The 27594-nt window shown below is 41.2% G+C and overlaps 1 protein-coding gene across 1 annotated transcript in view; it reads right to left on the minus strand.

The window, feature by feature from the left end:
* Nucleotides 1–27594, minus strand: part of LOC143774986 (uncharacterized) — an 862433-nt gene that overhangs the window by 473897 nt on the left and 360942 nt on the right. The window contains exons 63-69 of the mRNA XM_077262800.1: nt 23470–23505; nt 17193–17327; nt 11269–11370; nt 10371–10616; nt 8461–8697; nt 6736–6942; nt 5038–5079 (exon numbers count right to left, since the gene is read on the minus strand). Of these exons, the coding sequence (XP_077118915.1) occupies nt 5038–5079; nt 6736–6942; nt 8461–8697; nt 10371–10616; nt 11269–11370; nt 17193–17327; nt 23470–23505 (1005 nt within the window). The remainder of the gene's footprint in view (nt 1–5037; nt 5080–6735; nt 6943–8460; nt 8698–10370; nt 10617–11268; nt 11371–17192; nt 17328–23469; nt 23506–27594) is intronic.

The raw sequence follows: 27594 nt of genomic DNA on the forward strand, positions 1-27594 counted from the left end.
CTCCATAACAGGAACAGCTGATTGTCAGAGTGCCCAGGTGTCGCATCTCCACCGATCAGACATTGGTGAACTATCCTAAGCACAGATCAACAATGTTAAAGTCCCAGATAACACCTTTATTCAGTTCAGGATCTCAATTAAATTAAAAACTTTGCATAATCACATTCATTATTCTGACAATATTGTTCCTGGTGAATGACGTAATGAATGACACATGCAGTTTGCAGCCAATGAGCAGCTGTTAGGGTTGGCGGATCACACTAAATATAAATTATGATAAAGTGCGATCACAACCCGGGGTCCACTGTGCAGAGATGTAAAACTGCTGCTATAGAGTAATGGCGGAACACACGGCAAGCATACACCTGACACGACTACGTTAACTCCACGTAGTGTGAACAGAATGCACAGCCCACAGCTCTGTTAACTTCACAGAGCGAAGAAACTAAGGGTTGATCTTGCTCCGTAACCTACCCGTGCCAATCATACACGTGGCCGAAACAGATGCAGAGTCAAACGAAAATACTACGCTGACGCTAGTTAACTAAACAAAACCCTGTAGAGCTCACAGGGGAGCAAAAAGGCTCTGTGGTTGGACTTGCTCTGTAACTTTGCTGTGCTAACCTCACACACGACAGGATGCAGATTCTGGAAGCCAAGTGGCAAGCAAAAACTCTGACTGGCTCAAGCTGAGCAAGATCACAACACACACACGTGCAGTCAGAGTGGTAGCGTATCCACTCACACACACCAACACAAATGATACTAGCGCACAGACGTGTGCGTTTTACTACATACTATTAAACAACGAAAAAAGCAAGATATCAATTATATGGAAAAAAGCACCGAACTTGGCTGATTAGAAGTGAAAACAACCCTCATGCACAAAAATTAGATGCAAAAATAGCATTAAAAAATCCTTAAAACATCCTTTTAAAAAATCGAAATGAACCCAGCCTAATGTTTCATTTTTACTGCTGGTGCCAGTGTATTGTTAAAAACCCCCACAATTCTGACAATCAGTGGCTGCTGACGGGCTGAAGTGGTTTTGTCCCCTACTCGAAGAGGAAGCAGAAATACTGGACACACGTAGTATTTATACTACCATGGGCTGGGTTTTAATATTAAAATGAGTAGTGGACATCCCATTTATCCTCTTTCTTCTTGTGGCAGGTATTTAGCATCCAATGACAAAAGTCACAGTAATAATGCAAGCTTAAGACTTTAGCCTGCACCAGCAAAATACAGTTAATACCTTGCTGCAATAGCTGATAGTGGAGCTAATTCTGATCCTACTCATATAACTCCTTAGAGGCTGCAGTCACTAGCAACTGCAGCATCTAAGTGTTTAGACAGAAAGATGAGGGTCCCTCTGTCCTCCATTCACTGCTCCCACAACAGCATTGGGCGCTAATTACTGATAAGTGAATGTGCTCAGATAAGGTGTTATCCAGGCATGCTCGGGTGTTAACTGAGCGTCTTTAACATGCTTGAAAAATACGTTTGAGTCCCTGCGGCTGCATGTTTCGCAGCTGTTCAACAGACGCAACATATGCAGGGATTGCCTGTTTGTTTGGCAATCCCTGCGGTTGTTGAACAGCCGCGAGACAAGCAGGCATGGGGACATATTTTTGGAGCACACCAAATCACTCGGTTAGTACCCGAGCATGCCTGGATAAACTCTTATCCAACCACATTCGCTCATCACTAGTGCTAATGTGCTGTCATGGATGTCAGGGGCCTAACAATGAACCTCCGGCCTGCCAGGTATAGAAGAAACTTTATATTAGTCCTAGCCATAGATATTTTACACTCTATAACTAAAATATTTCAGAGTATTTTATATAATCAGAGAAACAACAACTTTTAAAAATCCCAAAGTGTTTTACTTTTGGAAAAGATTTGGAAACAATAAATATATATGACTTACTACCCTATTCATTGTTGCCATTTTATATTAAATGGAAATTGTCAGAAATGTTTTAATTGATTTAATTGCAATTAATAATTGTAAGTAAGATTGTGAACTATGTGTGCCTTCTGTTCCAATATTATCAATGATCATTCAGAAGTTATATTATATTGGCTTTTCTTTCAATATTTCTGAGTTCACCTTAAGGCTGATCTCTTGAAGATAGGGGAAAACACCAAGGTTTTTCAACTTGTACATGTATGTATAGAACATTTCCACTCCTCAATTAAAAGATTATATCTCTACAATGATATCTATTCTGTTGCCTAATACCAAAGTGAAGAACTTGGTTGAGAGGGCTTTTAGAATTCCCAGACCACTCTCTCTCCCTCCAAATATAGCAAGAGACGTTATTGTGTCCTTTTACCATGGGTGGGTGAGGAATGACCTTCTCGCTCTGACTAGAAATTCAAAAATCCTCGCATCTCCATACGACAAAATAACTCTGTGCAAAGACTTGTCCAAGGCCACAATTCAAAAGAGGAAATCATTCCAATACACGACTCGAGAACTCCTACGTGCAGGAATACCCTATCACTGGACCCAGACTTCCACCATACAAATAAAATATGCGATGAAACTAATAGTTATCTCTTCACCAGAGGAAGGAATTGTCTTTTTGGAAAAAAAATGGAATAATACCCCCATCGACCTCACATAGACTCTCCTGTTCGTCCTCATCGGACTTATATTCAACTTGATAGAACAGGTTGCTAATTTAGTACAATTCCAACGGGGGTCTTCTTATTCCAGACTACAAAGTACAGCAGACTTCATTGAAGCAAATAGTAAAATCTTATACCACTTGCTACTGTTTTAATTGAACCGAACTTTCCCTCCACAGAGTCTCAGGGTCACCCATAGGTGTTCCCAGACATGACAAGCTCTCACATGTTACATATATTACTCAAAGTATTTGTAGGATTAATACTTTAGATTTTCAGGTGCTGTAATAATAAGCAACAGTTAAGTATGTATATATCTACAGAAATGTATGATTGCTTGTCTCTCTCCTATTTCCATAGGGGTATTTCCTTTTATCCCTCCTTTCCTTCATTCCCTACCCTTCCCTTCCCTATCTTCCCCCCCTTCTCCTCCCCATTTCCCTCCCACCCCAGAGGTATAAAAAAAACTTTCAATAAAAATTATTTGAAAAAGAACATTTCCACTATGCGCATATGAAGGATTAGATTAAGCCGGTTGCTTGTTAATAAGCGCAGCTAAGCTTTGAGAAGAAATAGCACAGTCAGAAGCTAGTTATGGCCATGAAATATGCCGAAAAGCTTACACACATGTAAAGCTGAGTATGCCATGCATAACAAAAGCTGTATAAGCAGGCATTGCTTGTCAGTCAGCAGGGAGGAGTAAGAACATGTAATACAATGTTATTTATACAGTCCAAAGTACAACAAATAATGTAACAAACTTCATTGTCTTCCTGTTACAGAATTTGTAGCAAACACCATATTTTAACAAACTGCTGCGCTCCATGAAAAATTACATCTAGAACATCAGCATATGGTACAATATAGGTGATCTATGTGCCGCTATGGGACTCCCGAAGAGGGAGGGCCCATTAGTGATGGTTTCATCCCCATTTTAATAGGTGATGAGACCGTGCACAGGTATGGGGTACAAAAGCAATCAAAATATACATAAAAGAGGGATGGGGCACCGACCCCTAATGTTGTTGCTTAAGATTGTGGCACTGCAGAACTTTGGTAGAACCTAAATGGAACCTATTTTTCTCTTTGCTATGGGTCTCGCCAGTCACTATGTACACCATTGCTGGTAAACCAGAATACAAATTCTGCAGATATAACGTTTTTATATTATGGACCTGGTTTCACAATCTGGAAAGGCAGCCTAGGTAATTATTCTAATGATATCTATTAGTGGTAACATCCATCGCACATCTTAAAGAGAGCCTGTATGGTCAGATAATGCTATTAACTTGCAGATATAGGGTTAATCTGAAGAGTAATAGCATCATAATAAAGGTGCCTGGCAGCTTTGCTAAAATTGTGGTGCCCAAGTGAAAATGCACTTTATTTCTCATGGGGGCCACTGGCTTTCAGTCGTATAGGAGTGCCGACGAGGCTACAGTTATGACTCACTATTCTGTGAGTGAAAAAGAGAAAAAAGAGATACAAGCGCACATAGAGGGAAACAGTATAGGGTAGAGGCAGTTAGGGGGAGGTGAGGGGGTGCCTGTTACAACCCCTTTGCATGTCCTTAGAGTCACACTCACGGATAGAAGGAAATCTTCATACATATTGAGGAGTAAAAGGAGATGGATATTTCTGGTTGGCAGCTGCTGGCTGCTGCTGGAAATGTAGTTGTTCCACTATGTCGTAGTATTCAAAATAGTAGCTTTATTATGCATTTCAAGTTTAATAAGAACTTGAAACGCAATAAAGCTACTATTAAATACTACCACAGAGTGGAACGACTACATTTCCAGTAGCAGCAGCGTGGTCAACCAGTAACATCCATCTCTTTTTACTCACTACCCCGTGAGCGCCAAATGTAAGCACACCTTGCCACTTTGACTGACAGCGGGCTCTGGACTGATGCACTGCTGAGTGAGCTGTCAGTCAAAGTGCTGGGATATGCCTACAGCCGCCATTAACAATGTAGTAAGCCATGACTGAAGACATGCTGTTGCCTGCATGACTGAAAGCTGGCGGCTGCCAGGAGGAATAGTATTCATTTTCTCATGCCTACCACATTTTTAGTACAGAAGCCAGGTATCTTAACATTGCTGTTAACCTGCATTTAACCTTATATATATATACACGTTACTAGCGTTATCTGACCTGACAGGTTGCCTTTAAGGGGGGGGGGGGATATTGCAGTACCAATCAGGACCACAACACAATGTATGTATTTGTGCCAGTTCTAGCGTGGTGTGACTGCTTCTATCAGCTAATTGGTTAGAGTTCTGGAAGTCAGAATCCAACTTGTCTGATATTGATGATTTTGGCTAAGGATAGGCCATCCCAGCAATTTTAAAGTTTAGAACAATCAAGGTTTGCATGGTTTATTAAATATTAGGCCAATACCTCATCTTCTGGAGATTCTGCTGATTTTTCAGTGATTCCCTCCTGTAAATAAAAGCAAAGATTACAAAATAATAATTTTGAGTTACCATTTTAATTATTACTTTTCTTGCAACTTTTCGTCTTTTTCTTAATTTTCTTAAAAGCTGTCTTTCTGAAATATATGATGGGTTGTCTATGACATATATACAAGCCACAAAATTATTGATGGCATATTTTTGGTGAAAATTTGAATAGAACAAAGATAATTGAAATCAATTTCATAAAGCCCGGTAACTAATTCAGATGAGTCTATCAGCCTAATTTTTCCAATGTAATATGAGAGCAGTTTGATGTATGGACAGAGAGACTAACTCTAGCGATGTATCACTTACTGGACTGCTCGTTGTAGTTTAGATAAACTCCCTGCTTTCTCTGTTGTAAATGTAGCAATGGTTAAAATGCTGAGTTGTGTATAACCCTGCCCACACTACTGATTGGCAGCTTCCTGTGTACCCTGCACATTGTGATAAGACTGCCAATCAGTGATGGGGGCGGGGTTACACAGAATAGCCTGACTGGCTTGCAGGTGAGACCTTGTCAGGCAGTGATAATTTCCTTATGATAAAACACTGATTGTAGTAAAGCTACGAACACAACCTTATAAGTGACACAACGCTGGAATCAGGGTATTTATCCTTCTTTCAGAATAAATAGCAAAACTTGCTGACAGATTCCTTTTCAATAATGCCCTTCTGTTAATCATTATTAAACTTCTTTAAAATATTTCCATAACTGTTTTAATAGAGATCTCCATTGTTCAAGACCATGTATAAAAACATTATTTGGGTATTTTGTTAACAAGATTTTATTATTATTATTATTTATTTATATAGCGCCATTAATTCCATGGTGCTGTACATGAGAAAGGGGCTACACACAGGGTTATAGATATCGTTTACAGTAAACAGGTTTACAGTGACGGACTGGTACAGAGGAGAGAGAATTTTATTGCCTATCTGCTGGATAGACGATAATTTAAAGATGGGTTGGGGTCTGACCACTGACACCCCCACTGATCATTATAACTTTTGTCCACTGTCATGTTCAGCCTCCGCTCTAATCATTCCTTATGGGACTGCCAGGGATAGTTGGGCGCAGTACTCCAATTTCTCCCACAGTCCAATAGAGAATGGATAAATAATATTGTTTTGTGTACAGACTACGTTTTCACAATGCAGTTTGGCACAATTCACAAACTCAAAGCCATGAGTAGATTCTAAAGAGAAGAAAGTATTGTATATACTGACCCAGTTACACACACTGGCATGGAAGGCGTCTTGGAAAAACACCTGTACAAAATGCTTTAAGCTGTAGGAATTTTTGCATGCACTTAAATTTGTAAAAGGGGAACACACACAAAAACAAAATAAAATGAGCCCCAAATGAAAGTCTAGCGCTAAAAACTTTTGTTTCCATTTATGGACATTTGTCTATTGCAGTGTTATATAAAATCACACTGAGAACAAATGTCTGCCGCGTGATACGGTCCTAACCATTCTAAAATAAATGTTGTTTCCTGTATCATTTCTCTACCTGTAGGTCGCAGATAATTGTGTTACGAAATAAATAAAAAATACATTATTCCAGATAGGGAGTCGGAATATGAATTTAGGCCATTTCATTAGTCACATTTTGGAGCAAGATCATTTCAAGCTTTACCGTGTTTGCCGTCGTGGATCTTTCATCGTCTTCAGTAAGCATGCTCTGCTGTGTACTTGCCAGCTTGCTGTCCCTATGGAGATCCTGCTCTGGAAACCTCTCTAACAATGAATAATGTGCAGTTATTTCATGCTCATCAATAACTTCTGTGGATATATTTACAACTTGATTATTTTTCTTTTTGTCTTTCTTCCCTTGTCTTGTTGCCTAAAAAAATCAGAGGAAAAATGTGTTACTTTGCTATATGAAGTAGTACTTTATTTTTAAAAACTAAGCATAAAACATAGTTATGAAGAAATACATAAACTAACATCACTTTTTGAACCAAACCCAGTACTAACCCAAAAAGTCATCAAGATTGGAATTTAAAGTGATGAGGTTTCCCATATTAATAACATGCATTGTTAAATATATATTTTAGACCTGATGATATTTGTGTACTTGCTTTGATATCAATGTCAGAATTGCTGCAAAATCATTTTTGAAAGTCTTCTCATATGAGCTCTTTGAGTGCACTGACTGATAGCGTTCCTAAGTCTAGAGTATGAAAACAATCCCCGTCTACCTATCCACATTGACAGCTCTTTCTCCTCTGCGCTGCTGAACTCTTACACTGATCAGCACAAGCTGCGGCTTGTTTGTTAAGCTATGTGGGCAGAGTGAGTTTAGCTCCTAAATACTACATGCATCATAATTATGAAATGCTGATTACATGGATTTAATAATTTTTCCTGTTTGCATTATGTAATCTGGTCACAAACAGTAATGGATGATTGGAAGCAGCAATCATTGATTTTTAACATCTTTGACAGACTAAAAGTTATTCTGGTAAATGGTGAAAATGCAAACTGCTTGTAAAAACAAGTAACTTTGCAATATAATTATTAAAAATTATCTCTGGAGGGATTTTTAATTCTCTTGTGTTCTGCTCGCTGACTAGGTTACCGGCCACTGCTGAAGTCTGTGAGTGGTGACTAGTCTCCAAGGAAAGGAGTGCAGCGCTTACAACAATACTGGAAAGAATGATTTATTAGGCCTAGACTAGGTAAAGTACTGGGCATCTATAATCTGTGACACTACGCAGGGAAAGGCATAGACAAAGGTGTGCCACAGCACCTATGCAGACAGATAAAGCCCCCTCAGTTCTGGATCACACCACCCAACAGACAAAGCACAACGGCAGCAATGGATGCCGCACAGCACCAACACCAAGTGAACCGAGCTACAAAAAATTCTCCTTTTATGTGGTCTCAGGAAAAAAAAACATACAAAAATCTCCTGATAAATTAAAAACCACTCGACCTTAATAGGTGGAGTGCTGTATGAAGAAAAACAAAAAGAGGGGGCTTTTTTTGCTATTGAGTTTGTAATCACTGCTCTGAGTGTGGATGGATCGGGCTATCATCAGTGTCACTGTTCTCCCCTGATGCCTCTGCTTCAGGCATTGGAGAGTTTGGGCCAGCAATGCCGCAATGCCGCTGGTCCGACTTGTCAATCAATTGAGAGTGGACCGCCCCTCAGTAAGCAGAAAGTCACAAGGCAGAGGAGTGATGCCCTCCTGAAGTTATATGTTCAGACAACCCCTTTAAGTGAGTATTACACACTACATGTTTCTTATTTTATGATCTTCCTAATACTTATACCTTCTCAGGCGTACAGACAGACTAATAAAACACATTTATGTAAGAAGGCAGGGCTAAATATATTCTTGTCACAGCTTTTTACCTTCAAAGGAGCTTTTGTCTGCGTCTCTACCGTTGTAGTATGGTCAGAAAAAATCTCATGGTTGATATCGTCCTCATTTACAATTTCTAATGTGTCCATCTCTGTTGCAGTTGTTATTGGGGTAGTGGCAGGTTGCACAATGCTTCTGTTTATTTCCCGGTCATTTCCAGTACTCTGCCTTCCATCAGTGATTGTTTTTTCCAGACGGCTCTTTTTCTTATTCTCTTTTCTAGACTCCTAAAAATATAACAAAATCAAATAACTGTAGTTTTAACTGATTATTTATGTGCTGGCACAGTGTCAACATTTTCCGCAGCAATGTACAAAATGTTTCGACATTAAGAGCCCTTGTTGTTAATTTTGAAAACTTCTGAACATTGCTATAGAATATGGTGGCACTGTATGAGCAAAAAAACAAAAAAAGCAAATAAATAATCAGTTCATGATCTTAGAAATACAAATACGGGCTAATTTAATAGGAAGCCAACTAACCAATCAGTATGTTTTTATATTATGGGAGGACACAGAAGTGTGCGTAAAACCATGGAAACAGAGAGAACATACAACCTGCAGGCTGAGGTTGCTCTTGATGGAATCCAATACCCAGAAATGCAAAAGTACTAACCGCTAGGCCACTATTCTGCCCAATGCCCAAAGTCCTCCATTCACTTTAGACAGCTGTCGGCCTAACCATCGTTTGACCAAATTTAGCCTATAGCTATCACCCCCGACTCTCTCATACACTGCAGTGCTTGTTCTGCTCTCTATGAGAGACCTGCTATCAGACATCTCTGGTAGCTTTTTTTAAGTGAACAAAAGGGAAGTCAGAAATCGGATATGCCAAATCATTATCTCCATGGCTTCATCTGTTGGGGCAAACTAAACGGCCTCTATACACATTAAACTTTTGGCAAAACCATCAATATTGGCTGTTTTAGACAAAGTTAGTTAATGTGCATGGGGGCTTAAAGGGAACCTGTCACCCCGTTTTTTGAAGATGAGCTAAAAATAGCGTTAAATAGGGGCAGAGCTGGGCGTTACATTAGTGTCTTTGTGTGCCTTTATTACCTACCTATGCTGCCAAAATACCTTTGTAAAGTCGCCGTTTTCTGCTGTCACTCACGCTGGTCTGGTCCTATGGGCGTGGTGACAGCGCTGTTTCTCCCCCAGATCAGGCTCATCATTACGTTGGTGGCGTAGTGGTGCGCGCATGTCCAAAGAGAATATCCACTGCCCAGGAGATGAAAAAGAGCGCGCTCTGCGCTATTCAGCCGTTTACCGGTGGGCGCGGCCATCTTTCCTGTGGCCGCGCGTGCGCAGATGGAGCGCTCTGCTGCCCGGGGCTTCAGGAAAATGGCCGCGGGATTCTGCGCGTGCGCAGATGGAGATCGCGGCGGCCATTTTCCTGAAGCCCCGGGCAGTAGAGCGCTCCATCTGCGCACGCGCGGCCACAGGAAAGATGGCCGCGCCCACCGGTAAATGGCTGAATAGCGCAGAGCGCGCTGTTTTTCATCTCCTGGGCAGTGGATATTCTCTTTGGACATGCGCACACCACTACGCCACCAACGTAATGATGAGCCTGATCTGGGGGAGAAACAGCGCTGTCACCACACCCATAGGACCAGACCAGCGTGAGTGACAGCAGAAAACGGCGACTTTACAAAGGTATTTCGGCAGCATAGGTAGGTAATAAAGGCACACAAAGACACTAATGTAAAGCACAGCTCTGCCCCTATTTAACGCTATTTTTAGCTCATCTTCAAAAAACGGGGTGACAGGTTCCCTTTAAAGCATTGAAGATAATCTGTTAACTTATCAGCATTGTGTATACAACTTCTTATATAAGATACAAGGCCAATTTTGTAACACAATTGTGTTTCATAATTAGAAAGAAATACAGAAAAATTTACCTTGTCCTGCCTCCTACTTGGTCGCTCTGATTGCACAGCAGATTGCGTTATGATGAATGGACCATCTTCAGCTGCAGTAGTGGTTACCTGTGTAGGTAGTGCTATGTTTTCTTCTATATTTATCTGAGGAGCATGTTCTTCTGCATTTTCCTCTTGCTCCTCTGTGACCACATTTGTAATAACACCGACAGGTTCAGAATCTGTTTTTTTCTTCTTCTTTTGCTCTTTTTTGCCATCATATGTCTCCTATATTCAAAGGGAGTTTAATACAATTAATATGAATACTGAAAATGTCATTTATGCTCAAACTGTTAATACCAAACCAAGGTCACGTAAACGTATCAGGATAAAAAGAGGAGTCCACCAGCAACTTGCATAGAAATTAATGTTTCGTCAGTTTTTCTTGGTTGGAAAAAATCTGAAGGAGGTTTATTAAGCTTCCCATATCAAACAGTCCATCAAAAATGAACAGAACACAGATGACATCCGAGTGCGGTCTGATTTTTTCCACGGCCCCATAGAATTGCATTGAAAAATATAATATTACAGGTTATGGGTGCTGGATTCTGTGATGGAGTGTAGATCCAGGGAACTAGTCTGATTGCTATATGTCGAGTCAGGAAGGATTTTTTCTCCTAATATGGACCAATTAATGTCTGCCCCATGGGGTTTTGCCTTTCTCTGGACCAACTGGATCAACATGCTAATCTATAGGTTGAACTCGATGGACTTAAGTCTAACTTAAACCTTAAAAACTATGAAACTACAGTAATACTTCAAACTATCAAAATAGCATAGAAATAGAAAATATTTTTTTTTCTGTAGAACATCACTATTTTGTTATATTAGACATACCATTGCTACATTTCTAGCCAGACCAAGTACTTTGCTACTTTACCTGTGTTAGTATCTCACCACCTTCGATCGTGAATGTGTTTTCCAGAACTGTACTTAAATTTAAATCCTCAGTTTCATTTGAAATTTCATGTTTGGAAGTACCCTGCATGTGATACAGAAAAATCAAGGTGTGAGATGGCTGTAGATTTTGCCATTGGTGGGCACACTTTGGATTTATACACCACACAATAATCGCATATTGCATTGGTTTTTGCTATAAACAACAATAATGATTTTTGGTTTCAGATTGTGCTACTTTTTTGATTATTTGCTATTATAGCTCATCGTTCTTTTCTATGCAAATTTTGTATGACGTAATACTATTACTTTTACTATAATGCATTCTTCTTCCATACTGACAGTTATTTATCATTTTTAAACGGATAATTTGGGATAAAAAAAAACAGCTCCACATCATAGGTTGTACATGGTATAGGTGTAACAATATACCACTATTTTTGGAAGAAAGCAGCAATGATTTTCTGATCTTGCACAACACCTTTAACCCCTTCACCCCCAAGGGTGGTTTGCACATTAATGACCGGGCCAATTTTTACAATTCTGACCACTGTCCCTTTATGAGGTTATAACTCTGGAACGCTTCAACGGATCTTGGCGATTCTGACATTGTTTTCTCGTGACATATCGTACTTCATGATAGTGGTAAAATTTCTTCGATATAAGTTGCGTTTATTTGTGAAAAAAACGAATATTTGGCGAAAATTTTGAAAATTTCGCAATTTTCCAACTTTTAATTTTTATGCCCTTAAATCACAGACATATGTCACGCAAAATACTTAATAAGTAACATTTACCACATGTCTACTTTACATCAGCACAATTTTGGAACCAAAATTTTTTTTTGTGACGGAGTTATAAGGGTTAAAAGTTGACCAGCAATTTCTCATTTTTACAACACCATTTTTTTTTAGGGACCACATCTCATTTGAAGTCATTTTGAGGGGTCTATATGATAGAAAATACCCAAGTGTGACACCATTCTAAAAACTGCACCCCTCAAGGTACTCAAAACCACTTTCAAGAAGTTTATTAACCCTTCAGGTGTTTCACAGGAATTTTTGGAATGTTTAAATAAAAATGAACATTTAACTTTTTTTCACACAAAATGTATTTCAGATCCAATTTGTTTTATTTTACCAAGGGTAACAGGAGAAAATAGACCCCAAAATTTGTTGTACAATTTGTCCTGAGTATGCTGATACCCCATATGTGGGGGTAATCCACTGTTTGGGCGCATGGCAGAGCTCGGAAGGAAAGGAGCGCCATTTGACTTTTCAATGCAAAATTGACTGGAATTGAGATGGGACGCCATGTTGCATTTGGAGAGCCCCTGATGTGCCTAAACATTGAAACCCCCCACAAGTGACACCATTTTGGAAGGTAGACCCCCTAAGGAACTTATCTAGATGTGTGGTGAGCACTTTGACCCAACAAGTGCTTCACAGAAGTTTATAATGCAGAGCGGTAAAAATAAAAAATCATATTTTTTCACAAAAATGATATTTTCGCCCCCAATTTTTTATTTTTCCAAGGGTAAGAGAAGAAATTGGACCCCAAAAATTGTTGTACAATTTGTCCTGAGTACGCTGATACCCCATATGTGGGTGTAAACCATTGTTTGGGCGCAGGGCAGAGCTCGGAAGGGAAGGAGCGCCATTTGACTTTTCAATGCAAAATTGACAGGAATTGAGATGGGACGCCATGTTGCATTTGGAGAGCCCCTGATGTGCCTAAACATTGAAACCCCCCACAAGTGACACCATTTTGGAAAGTAGACCCCCTAAGGAACTTATCTAGATGTGTGGTGAGCACTTTGACCCAACAAGTGCTTCACAGAAGTTTATAATGCAGAGCCGTAAAAATAAAAAATCATATTTTTTCACAAAAATGATCTTTTCGCCCCCAATTTTTTATTTTCCCAAGGGTAAGAGAAGAAATTGGACCCCAAAAATTGTTGTGCAATTTGTCCTGAGTACGCTGATACCCCATATGTGGGTGTAAACCATTGTTTGGGCGCAGAGCAGAGCTCGGAAGGGAAGGAGCGCCATTTGACTTTTCAATGCAAAATTGACTGGAATTGAGATGGGATGTCATGTTGCGTTTGGAGAGCTCCTGATGTGCCTAAACATTGAAACCCCCCACAAGTGACACCATTTTGGAAAGTAGACCCCCTAAGGAACTTATCGAGATGTGTGGTGAGCACTTTGACCCAACAAGTGCTTCACAGAAGTTTATAATGCAGAGCCGTAAAAATAAAAAATCATATTTTTTCACAAAAATGATCTTTTCGCCCCCATTTTTTTATTTCCCCAAGGGTAAGAGAAGAAATTAGAGCACAAAAGTTGTTGTGCAATTTGTCCTGAGTACGACGATACCCCATATGTGGGGGTAAACCACTGTTTGGGCGCATAGCAGAGCTCGGAAGGGAAGGAGCGCTATTTTACTTTTCAATGCAAAATTGACTGGAATTAAGATGGGATGCCATGTTGCGTTTGCAGAGCCCCTGATGTGCCTAAACATTAAAAACCCCCACAAGTGACACCATTTTGGAAAGTAGACCCCCTAAGGAACTTATCTAGATGTGTTTTGAGAGCTTTGAACCCCCAAGTGTTTCACTACAGTTTATAACGCAGAGCCGTGAAAATAAATTCTTTTTTTTTTCACAAAAATGATTTTTTAGCCCCCAGTTTTGTATTTTCACAAGGGTAACAGGATAAATTGGACCCCAAAATTTGTTGTCCAATTTGTCCTGAGTATGCTGATACCCGATATGTGGGGGGGAACCACTGTTTGGGCGCATGACAGAGCTCGGAAGGGAAGGAGCGCCATTTGGAATGCAGACTTAAATGGATTGGTCTGCAGGCGTCACGTTGCATTTGCAGAGCCCCTGATGTACCCAAACAGTACAAACCCCCCACAAGTGACCCCATATTGGAAATTAGACCCCCCAAGGAACTTATCTAGATGTGTTGTGAGAACTTTGAACCCCCAAGTGTTTCACTACAGTTTATAACGCAGAGCCGTGAAAATAAATTCTTTTTTTTTTTCACAAAAATGATTTTTTAGCCCCCAGTTTTGTATTTTCACAAGGGTAACAGGATGAATTGGACCCCAAAATTTGTTGTCCAATTTGTCCTGAGTATGCTGATACCCGATATGTGGGGGGGAACCACTGTTTGGGCGCATGACAGAGCTCGGAAGGGAAGGAGCGCCATTTGGAATGCAGACTTAAATGGATTGGTCTGCAGGCGTCACGTTGCATTTGCAGAGCCCCTGATGTACCCAAACAGTACAAACCCCCCACAAGTGACCCCATATTGGAAACTAGACCCCCCAAGGAACTTATCTAGATGTGTTGTGAGAACTTTGAACCCCCAAGTGTTTCACTACAGTTTATAACGCAGAGCCGTGAAAATAAATTCTTTTTTTTTTTCACAAAAATGATTTTTTAGCCCCCAGTTTTGTATTTTCACAAGGGTAACAGGATAAATTGGACCCCAAAATTTGTTGTCCAATTTGTCCTGAGTATGCTGATACCCGATATGTGGGGGGGAACCACTGTTTGGGTGCATGACAGAGCTCGGAAGGGAAGGAGCGCCATTTGGAATGCAGACTTAAATGGATTGGTCTGCAGGCGTCACGTTGCATTTGCAGAGCCCCTGATGTACGCAAACAGTACAAACCCCCCACAAGTGACCCCATATCGGAAATTAGACCCCCCAAGGAACTTATCTAGATGTGTTGTGAGAACTTTGAACCCCCAAGTGTTTCACTACAGTTTACAACGCAGAGCCGTGAAAATAAAAAATCCTTTTTTTCCCACAAAACTTATTTTTTGGCCCCCAGTTTTGTATTTTCCCAAGGGTAGCAGGAGAAATTGGACCCCAAAAGATGATGTCCAATTTGTCCTGAGTACGCTGATACCCCATATGTTGGGGTAAACCCCTGTTTGGGCACACGGGAGAGCTCGGAAGGGAAGGAGCACTGTTTTCCTTTTTCAACGCAGAATTGGCTGGAATTCAGATCGGATGCCATATCCCGTTTGGAAAGCCCCTGATGTGCCCGAACAGTGGAAACCCCCCAATTATAACTGAAACCCTAATCCAAACACACCCCTTACCCTAATCCCAACATTAACCCTAACCACTCCTCTAACCCAGACACACCCAACCCTATTCCCAACCGTAAATGTAATCCAAACCCTAACCCTATCTTTAGCCCCAACCCTAACTGTAGCCCCAACCCTAGCCCCAACCCTAGCCCTAACCCTAGCAATAACCCTAGCCCTAACTCTAGTCCTAACTCTAGCCCTAACCCTAACCCTAATGGGAAAATGGAAATAAATACATTTTTTAATTTTTTTATTTTTCCCTAACTAAGGGGGTGATGAAGGGGGGTTTGATTTACTTTTATAGCGGGCTTTTTAGCGGATGTTTATGATTGGCAGCCGTCACACACTGAAAGACGCTTTTCATTGCAAAAAATATTTTTTGCGTTACCACATTTTGAGAGCTGTAATTTTTCCATATTTGAGTCCACAGAGTCATGTGAGATCTTGTTTTTTGCGGGATGCGTTGACGTTTTTATTGGTAACATTTTCGGACACGTGACATTTTTTGATCGCTTTTTATTCCGATTTTTGTGAGGCAGAGTGATCAAAAACCAGCTATTCATGAATTTCTTTTTGGGGAGGCGTTTATACCGTTCCGCGTTTGGTAAAATTGATAAAGCAGTTTTATTCGTCGGGTCAGTACGATTACAGTGATACCTCATTTATATCATTTTTTTAATGTTTTGGCGCTTTTATACGATAAAAACTATTTTATAGAAAAAATAATTATTTTGGTATCGCTTTATTCTCAGGACTATAACTTTTTTATTTTTTTGCTGATGATGCTGTATGGCGGCTCGTTTTTTGCGGGACAAGATGACGTTTTCAACGGTACCATGGTTATTTATATCAGTCTTTTTGATCGCGTGTTATTCCACTTTTTGTTCGGCGGTATGATAATAAAGCGTTGTTTTTTGCCTCGTTTTTTTTTTTTTTTTCCTTACGGTGTTTACTGAAGGGGTTAACTAGTGGGCCAGTTTTATAGGTCGGGTCGTTACGGACGCGGCGATACTAAATATGTGTACTTTTATTGTTTTTTTTATTTTATTTAGATAAAGAAATGTATTTATGGGAATAATATATTTTTTTTTTTTACACATTTGGAAATTTTTTTTTTTACTTTTTTACTTTGCCCCAGGGGGGGACAATACAGATCGGTGATCTGTCAGTTTGCATAGCACTCTGACAGATCACCGATCTGAGAGAAGTGCAGGCTGCTTCACAGTGCCTGCTCTGAGCAGGCTTCTGTGAAGCCACCTCCCTCCCTGCAGGACCCGGATCCGCGGCCATCTTGGATCCGGGTCTGGAGCAGGCAGGGAGGGAGGTAAGACCCTCACAGCAACGCGATCACATCGCGTTGCTGCGGGGGGCTCAGGGAAGACCGCAGGGAGCCCCCTCCCTGCGCGATGCTTCCCTGCACCGCCGGCACATCGCGATCATGTTTGATCGCGGTGTGCCGGGGGTTAATGTGCCGGGGGCGGTCCGTGACCGCTCCTGGCACATAGTGCCGGATGTCAGCTGCGATATGCAGCTGACACCCGGCCGCGATCGGCCGCGCTCCCCCCGTGAGCGCGGCCGATCGCGTATGACGTACTATTCCGTCCTTGGGAAGTAGGGCCCACCCCACATGGACGGAATAGTACGTCTAATGACAGAAAGGGGTTAATGTATATTTTTCAAAAGAGGTTTGTTATATTTTTCCATGGTAACATTTTACATTTTAAGTTTATTATTGTTTTGTCTTATTCGGTTTGTCTTATTCGGTTTCTTTGGTGTAAATGTATGCAACTTACAAAATTGTCTTCTGTATGTTTTAAATTCTGTTTCTTCTTTGCTGTCCGATCCTTCTTAGAGATTGAGAAATGCTGAAATAAATCTGTAACTCCATTTTGTACAAGATGATCAGTTAATTCCTTCAAGAGACTTAACTAAAACAGAATAATACATTGATTTCATTTAGAATGTAAAAGTAATAATAGAAATAACTAACCTAACAGACAACATCTACTAATTAAACGTGTGCTTATATACTTCAGATATCTGCAACCAAACAAGCTTTGGACCATAGCTATCTCTCACGAATGCCCAATACACTAGAACGCTCAGATTGGCCATTTATGTGTTTTCAGTAATGAGAGGGGAGAAGGCCACTGCCAGAAACCCGTGGCAGCATCTTAACTCCCTTGAGTTAAACAGAATTGTGGATCTTAATTCAAACCATCTGATCCTTTTCTTCCCAGACATCTTCTGTGAGGGGAGAATGGGGAAGCCTCCATGCAATATTACCTAAAACCAACATACTATCACTGGAAAACCAAGGTTTTCCATGAACTTCTAAATGATATGTATTTGAAAAATTACTGTTAATATGATCACTTCATGAGGCTTCCTCTGAATTACATAGATTTTTCTTGGAATAGAAAATAATTAAATAAAATATTATTATAAATCAATTCCTAAATTGGTTTAAATGACAAATCACATTTCACTATAATCACTGTAGTGCATTAAAATGGGAGCAATCTTATTACAGTGATAGCAAGTTGTCCTAGAATGTTAATAGGGCAGGTGCATGTGAGCATGTGCAGTAGGAAACTGATCTGCTGTGAACTCAAGACAGTAAGTGGTACATTTTATCTTTAGGTCACAGCAGTGGAGCTTTTGGTCGCACATGCTCACAGGCACCTGTCCTAACCCTTTCCCTGTCCGTCTTCCAAGAGTCATAACTTTTTTATATTTTTTTTGTACACATAGACATATGAGGGCTAGTATTTAGTGGGATGAGTTGTACTTTTGAATGACACCATTCATTTTACCACATAGTGTACTAAAAAGCAAGAGAAAAAGACATACTCTAGTTACTTACCGGTAACGGGATTTCTCAGAGCCCATGACAGCACCACGGAGAGAGGAGATCCGTCCTTCAGGGACAGGGAACCCACAGATAAAAAGGGTGGTACCTCTCCCTCGCATCAGTTGGTTTACAGAGCATAGGTGGACCTCCAGGTTAATGACAACAATTATATATCTTTATCACATTGCTTATCAGAAGAAAAACCACCCAGTGTCTATACATAAATCACACTACAAATAGTGAAAACGTGCTCACCACACACGTGATGAGAGGGAATAAACGGGTCCTCTGAGAAATCCCGTTACCGGTAAGTAGCTATGACTTTCTCCTTCCCCCATGACAGCACCATGGAAAGAATTGCAGAGAGTTGTAACTTTAGGGAGGGACCACAGCCTGAAGAACCCTTCTCCCGAAGATTAGGTCAGAAGAAGAGGTAGGTCCAGCCGATAGTGCTTGAAAAAGGTAGAAGTTGATGACCAAGTGGCAGCTTTACAGATCTGCTCTATTAATACCTCCGACCTTTCTGCCCAGGAGGTTGCCATCGCTCTTGTAGAATGAGATTTCAGACCTTCGGTGGCGATATTCCCACTAGATGAGTAGGCCAAGGCTATTGCATCTTTTATCCATCTCACCAAGGTACTTTTGGAGGGCTTGAGTCCCTTCAGAGATCCTTCTTTCCTACACCCCTTGGTGGACTCTAGGTACTGAACCAAATATCTTCTAACATCTAAGGTGTAGAATCTTTCTTCTTCCCTATGGTTCAAACGGAGGACCTGTTAGGGCTATTAGGACTAGATTTTAATCCAATGGCGGTAGCTTCTGGCTAACAATTGGCCTAGACCTTGCAGAGGCTCTAATAAATCGCACCACCCATTGATTGCCTGCTATGTCCTGATTATATAGGGCCCCTAGGGCTGCCATCTGGACTTTAAAGGTGCTGGTCGCCAGGCCTTGTTCCAACCCCTTCTGCAGAAATTCCAGGATTGCTGTAATTGGAACCCCATCCTGGATTCTTATCCCTGAGGTGGACAGGAATTTCCTCCAGGTTTTACCATAAGCTCTCGTGGTAACAATTTTCCTACTCTTTAGCAGGGTGGAAACTAAATTTGGTGAAAACCCTCTGTCCCTCAACAGCACGCCTTCAAATTCCACACTGAAGGTTTGCTGCCTGAAGGTGTAATGCCGGTCCCTGAGAAAGAAGGTCCGGAAGTTCCAGTAGAACCCAAGGATCGGTGATCAACATCCTCAGCCAGGAGAACCAAGTTCTTTTTGGCCAAAATGGGGCTATCAGTATTATTCTTGATTTGTCCTCTCTGATCTTTCTTAGAACCGCTGGGATGAGAATGACCGGGGGAAAGGCTCAGGCTAGGCACTGATTCCAATGAATCATAAAGGCATCTAGGATCTAGAGAGCAAAAAATTTCTACCTTTTTTTATTGTTGATATTGGCAAACAGATCTATGCCTGGGAAGCCCCACATTTCCACAATCTGCTTGAAATCAGATTCGTTCAGAGCCCACTCGCCCTGTCTTAATTGAGTGTGGCTCAGAAAATCTGAAAATCTGCCTTTTGGTTCTCTACCCCACGAATGTGTAGAGCCGATAAGGATAGGAAATTGTTTTCTGCCAAACTGAAAATCTGGGGTGTTATGTCCATTAGGGCCCATGACCTGGTTCCCCCTTGATGGTTTATATAGGCCACTGCAACCCGATATTCTGAAAATACTGACACATGATGACCCTGCAGAGTATTCAGGAATTTTAACAGGGTGTACTTCGTTGCCAATAGCTCCTTCTGGTTTGAGGAAACCTCGAGCTCCTGGCCTCTCCAAATCCCTTGAGAAACCCTGTCACCCAAGTGAGCCCCCCATCCAACGGGGTTTGCATTGGTGGTAACTACCCAGGACACCTTCGTTACTCAAGGGACCCCTTTGGACAGATTGCTGATATCTCCCAACCAATTTAAGGAATGAATAGTGGTCAAAGACAGTCATGTGTTCCTCTAAGTGACCTTTTAATGAAGCCTGGTTCTTAAGAATGTCCCAGTGGAGGTCCCTGGTGTGTAGCTGTTTCCACCGAACTGCTGGCAAACAAGCAGTAAGGGAACCCAGAAGGGACATAGCCTTCCTCAAAGTCATGGATTGGTTCTGTGAGGCTTTTAATACCTGGTCTATAATCTTCCCTTTTTTTGTACTGGGAGACAGCACTCCTGCTTCTGAGAGTCCAATATTAATCCTAGAAACTCTGGCACTGTCCTTGGCTCAAGCCTTGACTTTTTCAGGTTTTGGAGCCAGCCCAGGTCCACTATTGTAGTCATTACTCTGCTTAGTTGTTCTCTGCAAAGTTGAGCCGAGTCGCCTATTACCAGAAAGTCATCCAAATAAGGGACTATCAGAATGTCCTGTTCTCTCAGGTGTGCCATTGCCTCTGCCACTAATTTGATAAATACCCAAGGAGCTATTGATAAGCCAAAGGGAAGGGCTTTTTACTGGAAACATGTTATTTCTCCTCTCATTGAGACCGCTACTCTGAGGAACCTCTGTGAATCTTTTTGTATAGGGACATGGTAGTATGCGTCGCTGAGATCCAGAACTGTCATGAAACAATTTGGAAACAGTATTTTGACGGTTGACTTTATTGACTCCATCTTGTATTTTTGAGTTTTTACATAACCATTCAGCCCCCTCAAATTTATATTTGTCCGGTAAGACCCATCTGGTTTGTTCACCAGGAACAATGGGGAGTAGAATCCTTCCCTTCTTTCTCGAGGTGAACTTCCTGGAGAATGGCTTAGTTTACAAGGTTCAAAACCTCGCACTCCAGGGTCTCCTGTTCCTTCGGAGAGGACTGTAGGGGAGTCATGACAAAGTTCTGGTGAGGGAGAGAATGGAAGTCTATCCGAAGGCCTATCTTGACAAGATTTAGAATCCAGGGGCTGTTTGAAATCTTTTCCCAGGCCGGAAGGAAACGGAATAGTCTGCCCCCACCTTGGAAAAAACGTCACTTTAAGGGCCTCCTATCCTGGGAGTATTTTCCGAAGAGGAAACCCTTATCTTTCCTCTTCCCCTCAGCCCATCTACTCTGCTCCCTTGGTGGCCTCCTACGGAAGAATTTTTGGCTCCGAAAGGACTGTTTGAGTGTGGGGGTGGCCAAGTTAGGGAACCCTTTTTTCTTGTCCCCTGCCTTCCGAAGGATGTCATCTAATATTTCCCCAAACAAAAACTCTCCTTCCGATGGGTTTGAGCATAACTTTAATTTGGTTTGCAAATCTCCCAGCAAGCATTTGAGCCAAAGCACTCTATGGGCTGTGTTCGAGAGAGCTGCAGACTTGGATGCTAATCTGACTAAGTCAGCTGAAGAATCCGCCAAGAGGGCAGCTGCCCCCGTATCAATGGAATGGACTCTAGAACTTTGTTTCTAGGTATCCCATCCCGTAGTTGTTTATCTAGCTGATCCACCCATATCATAAGGGATCTAGCGGTACAGGTGGCCGCTATAGCTGGCCTGAGGTTACCCCCTGATGTTTCCCATACCACTTTAAGAAAAGCATCAGCCTTTTTATCTAATGGGTCTTTTAAGGTTCCCATGTCTTCAAAGGGGAGGGCAATTTTTTTAGAGGCCTTGGCAATTGCAACATCTAACTTTGGGGCTTTATCCCATGATCCTATGATGTTGATGCCACATCCTCAAAGGAGTACTTTCTTTAAAGGGAAGGTACTGATGAATTCTTCCTATCAGTTTTTTCCCACTCTTTTTTTATTAGGGACTGGATGTTTTCAATCAAGGAAATGCTTTTCGCTTCCTCCGGCCCAGACCCCCAAACATTATGTCCTGTACCATATTATTGGGGCGGGGATCTATCACCCCCATAGTAGATCTTACTGCCTTAACCAAACTTTCTACCTCCTCTAGAGGAAAACAGTGGCACCCCCCCATTTCATCATCCGAAAATGAGGAAGAATCTGATATGTCTAAGTCTTTCTCCCCGGAGCTAGAGGACTCGGTGTAAATGGCTTTTTTTTTGCTCTCTGACTTTCTCCTCCTGTGTGAGAGATCTAAAGGCGCTTTCGACCTCCGATTTGATTACAGATTTTAGTTTGGAGGCGAAGTCTGGGGTTTCTTCTCAGAGCACTTGTCCTATGCAGGAATGGCATAGCCTCTTGTGCCAGGTGACTGGTAATTCTTCATCACACATGGGACAACATCTGTGCTTTATTGTTCTCAATCTCTTCCTTCTCTAAATAACGAAAGAAGAGAAGGGAACCCCAATTACAAGGTGAAAGTTCACAAAGATCACTTACCAATCAGATGCAGCCGCTGGTACCGGTTCTGGAGGAGGGATAGGATGCAATAAGGGGCTTTTTGAAGATGGAGATTTGTCCATCGTGTCAGACTTCCTGCTGCGCTGCGTAGAATGGCTGCTGGAACGTCCACTATGCTTCCCTGCAGAACAATGCGTCTTCGGTTGCTGCTGCTGTGGTTACTGTGGCTGCTGCTGTGGATCGCTGTCCTCCATCATGCCTTGGACCGCTTGCAGCAAGGAGTGTCTCCACGCTCTCCCTTTTGATTCTGCCACCTGGCGTTCTCAGCCCTACTTTCGGTAGGGTTCACCCTGTGAGCCTGCTCCATACACCTGCTACTAACTTGCAACATACATGTACAGCGGATGTCGATAAGGAGTTAATATTTTAGGAAAGATGTATGTCAATGTAAAAAGATGATGCCCATTTTAATGAACCATAGTAGTTCCCTCCCTACATCAAACAAATGTAATTTGCTAATTAAAATTATTAATGAATTTATAATAACATCAAAATTTTGATACGCACAATTTGCACAATTTATCAAAAATAATTACAGCAGAGCAGTGATTATTCCGCAAGTTAGCATTACCAGAAGTACATTTGCAGCAATAGCAAGCATTCAACTTATAGTAACACTATATCATTTGAGAGCAGCATGATATAGCGTCAGAGAACTTAATCACTTACTTGTCTGCTGCTGTAGTTTTGCTAAATCTCTTTTATCTCTGCTGCAGATCTAGCAGTTCTCTGAATGCTGAGCTTTGTATAATCTTGCCCACACCACTGATTGGCAGCATTCTATGCACACTGTGTATAGGCAGAAAGCTGCTAATCAGTTGTGAAGGAGAGGTTACACAGTGCAGGATGACTATAGGCACTAGACAACAAGTTTTTTAAAAAAATCTATACTTACCTTAATACCATATGACTCTAACAACAATTCTAAATCCTAATAAAAAGGAAGGGAAAGCTATTAATAAATGGAGAAAGTGAGCATTTTCTAAAACAAAGGCAATGTTACAGTTCCACCCTTCATTGTGTCTGGAATGCAGTTACTGACAGTATAGCCGTCCAATAGGGATGTGCTGAAGCTATCAGTACTTTGATTGACAGCTCAGTTTTCCAGCCTGGTGTATTGGTATGCTGAGCTGTCAGTGTGTTGATTAACAGCTCAGCCGTCCAACCTGAGACTGGAAGGTACTGGATGTCTCCTGGCGTTCATTGTCCCAGGTGATTGCCAGGCTATTAACTGAGCCATTACTCCCAGACCTCTGCCAGACGTACATTCAGCTGCTGTGTGGTTTGTCTCTCTGTGCCTAGCGTTCTGTTTGTAGATCTTTCGTTGACTGACCTTGGAACTCGTTCTGACCATCTGTCTGTTTCACCACTTCTGCTCTGATCCGCTATCCTACTGGTATTCTGACCTCAGAACGTAACCTGACTATGCCTTTGTCTTTTCCTTCTGTTTATGATGTACTTTCCTGGGTTTTGACCTTGGACCCCTTGACTATCCCGTCTCATGGCTTGTCCCTGAGAAGTGACTCAGCATCACAGAAAATACTTGTAAGTGACTTGCACACTGTTCTGACTGCAAATCTATTAATACATGATTGAGATGATAGAACAACTGACTAATTTCTCCTGTTGCCACTTAGGGCTCATTCACACAAGTATATAATCGGTCCATGTGCTATCTGTGTGGAGCATGTTACACGCACGGACACATGGAGCCCAAAGCAACATTATAGTCAGTGTGCCAGCGAAGCATGGCCTATTTTATTCACACAGAACATTGGTTAACGCGTAAAAAATCACAGCATGCACTACTTTGGTCCATTTTAGGGACCGGAATAATGTATGCCACGTAAGGCAGCTCCAACACTGGTTTACAATATGGCACTCTGAACCAAAACTTTTAGAGATTGAAATAATAATTGAAGCAATTGTGATACAGCACATCTGGCGATTTTCTGAGATAAAAGACATAACATGTGTCATGTATTCAAGTAATAAGTGCACATCTTTTAAAATTCTAGTAAAGTCTTTGGAATACATAACATCCTTACAAAGAGCTATTCATTATTTATTACAAGTGTTTTTTTTTACTATATATATTTTTTAAATATGTGAATTTGAATTTCACAACCGAAGAATTACATAATGTAAAACTAAAATCTAAAACTATCATCAAAAAGTAAGCCATTAACATTGAGTGAGGTTTTCATCATCACTGCAGATGCAGAAAATGAAGGAGTGCTAGAATAGAAAAGTTTTTCCCAGCACAGCAGTGCTATAGGCCAGTAGTAGTTCCTCTTTCACTTCATTCCAAGGATCAATCGGGCCATTCACCAATTAGAAAATGTTGACATGTCATAGACATCTGCCATCACTATTTAAAGGGAAATTATCATAACAAAAATGTAAGACAATAAAAAATATATAGTGTTAATATTTTCTTTTTTTCAAATATGTAATTTTTTATGGTATAAAATATGAAAAATGAAGAAAAAGGTATTGATATTTTCAACTTTTAAACACTAACCAGAGCAGTTGCTCACGTTTGACATAAAAAACAATTGTAGTCCAAGCTCACATTATGTCTGCAGTAAATGTGGTTGGTATCTGCTCATATGTGTTTGATGTCACTTCTCCCCTTTCCTTTGGGTGTTTACAAAAAGAGGAAGGGAGTATATAGTTTAGGACCACCATTTTGTTGGTGACTGCAATGTGATTCTGACATATGGACAGGGTTGATAAAAAAAATGTTGTAAAAGGTTCTGAAGTTTGTAAAAAAATAGTTTTATGTCGCCATTTTCCCAGGCTCATAAAGTTTTTATTTTTCCATCAATGGAGTTGTGTTATGAGTTGAGGTGACCAAAAACAGCAATTGTGGCATTTTGATTAGTTTTCTGTTTATCGCATTTCATGTAGGGATTGATTTTATATTTATATAGACTGGACTAATACAAATGCAGTGATACCAAATATGTTTTTTTTTTACTTCTTTATTTTTAATGGGAAAGGATGGGGTAATTTAAATTTTTTTTAAACTTTTTTTCCTATACTTTATTTTTTAGTCCCCAAATAGGAGCTCAACCTCAACCTTGACTTTACTTCATTTCTTCCTGCGGTGAAAACAGGCCAGGTAGCCTGCCATTGTAGAACTAATACCAGGCTGCCCAATCTGTTCTCACAACAGGAAGAAGTCATTGCCACAGCCCTGGTGCCCATCATAGTGTCACAGCTACGTATAGCATTCAGAACGCAACAGTTAAATCATCACTGGCTGTTGAATTCTCACCTAGTTCAGCTTCTGTTTTATTGGAATTTTGCTGAAGCATATAGAAGTGAATTATAAGTAACGTACTCACTGTACTAAATTGCCAGAGGTAATAATCTAAGCCCCTTTACTACTATAGTCACCAATTATTAAACCATTACCCCCTTCACTACAGTAGACCACCAGGAATATCAGACTATGATATCCCAAGACATCCTAAAGTCTTAATATTACCCCCTTCATTACCCTAAACCAGTAGCGTAGCTAGCAGGGGGGGCAGAGGGTGTGGTCGAGCGGGGCCCACCACTCACAGGGGCCCACCCAGAGCTACACTAGCATTAATTATATCAGTGTGCACAGCTAGCCGATATAGTTAACCTCTGTGGTAGAGAAGGGAAACACGATCTCCCTGCACTACTGCGGGCAGTGGCCGGGGAGAGGCAGAGGAGCACATGCTCCCTGGGACGCTGGGTGCCAGCACTGTACCTTTTTGCTGCCTTCAGTATACAGCAGACATGTCCACATTGCTAGCTGTGTGGTTGTGTTTGCTCCAGAGAGGTCAGGACACACAGCACTGCTTCTTCTGTCCAGAGAGGAGCAGGACAGGACACAGTGGTGCTGTATGTAACAGCTCAAACTTCTGCCGGTATCAGAGGTGTCTGCACTGTGCAGGGAGGAGATGTCAGGGCTCTGCTCCCTCCTGATAAGACCCAGCTGTATTATTGTGCTGTATCTGCAGTCTCTGAGGCACAGTAGATTTATGGCGGCTGCTTGAACTTTTAAACAGATTGATGTCTGTCAGTGCGAATCGCCCAAGCATCACACAATCTGTAAGACTTCAGAGCAGCTGCCATAAATCTCTTGGTGCCTCAGATAGAGGGACAAGACTGGTCTGTAATTTGCACTGATAGATGTGACCCCGGCTACAGGACAACACAGATGAGGATATGTCTCTTTCATATACATATATATGCATGTGTATATATAATATTTATATATATATATATATATATATATATATATATATATATATATATAAAATGCAGTCCTACAGTCCTATAGCCGGGTTAGGGCACTAACAGTCCAGAGTCTGTATGATCTCATATCAGTAAATCCAGGTTGTAAACACGAAAACCCCATTAAAAAACTTAAAAAAAAAAAAGTTGAGGCTGAATATATATGATAAATAGCCAAACAGAATAAAATAAAAGCAGCAAGTAGGGGCGTATAGAAAATCACATATGGGTGCGGGCCCCTGAACATCTACTTAGTCTAGACAACAAGACCCCCAAAGAGGGAGAAGGAGAAAAAGAGGAACGGATGAGCCAGGGGACACATTTTCTTCTTTAGTAATATTCTACCTTCCTCTCTTTCTTATGGTTCCCTCATTTCAGTTTCCCTCTTTGGAGTCTTGTCCAGACAAGAGTATTTCTTCTAGGGCTACCTGAATACATTCAAGGAGCTATACAGGACTGGTATCTACCACTATATGGTCACAATATGGCAGTAAAATCAGTGTTGTTCTTTGTGGAGATATTTTTTAGCTACAGCAGAATCATCTGTTGAGGTTCGCCTATACCCACAATTAGGGTGCGCCACCGTAGTTGTAATCAGAGGTTAGGGGCCCATTCAGATGTTTCGCCCCCCCCCCCTCGAGCTGAACCCCTAGCTACGCCTCTTCCCTAAAACTTAGCTGATAAGTGCCTTCATTGACCTTAAATACCAGGCATGTTCCCATTTTCCCCTTCACCACCCTAG

Source organism: Ranitomeya variabilis, chromosome 5 (genome assembly GCF_051348905.1).
Source record: "Ranitomeya variabilis isolate aRanVar5 chromosome 5, aRanVar5.hap1, whole genome shotgun sequence".
NCBI classification, from domain to species: Eukaryota; Metazoa; Chordata; class Amphibia; order Anura; family Dendrobatidae; genus Ranitomeya; species Ranitomeya variabilis.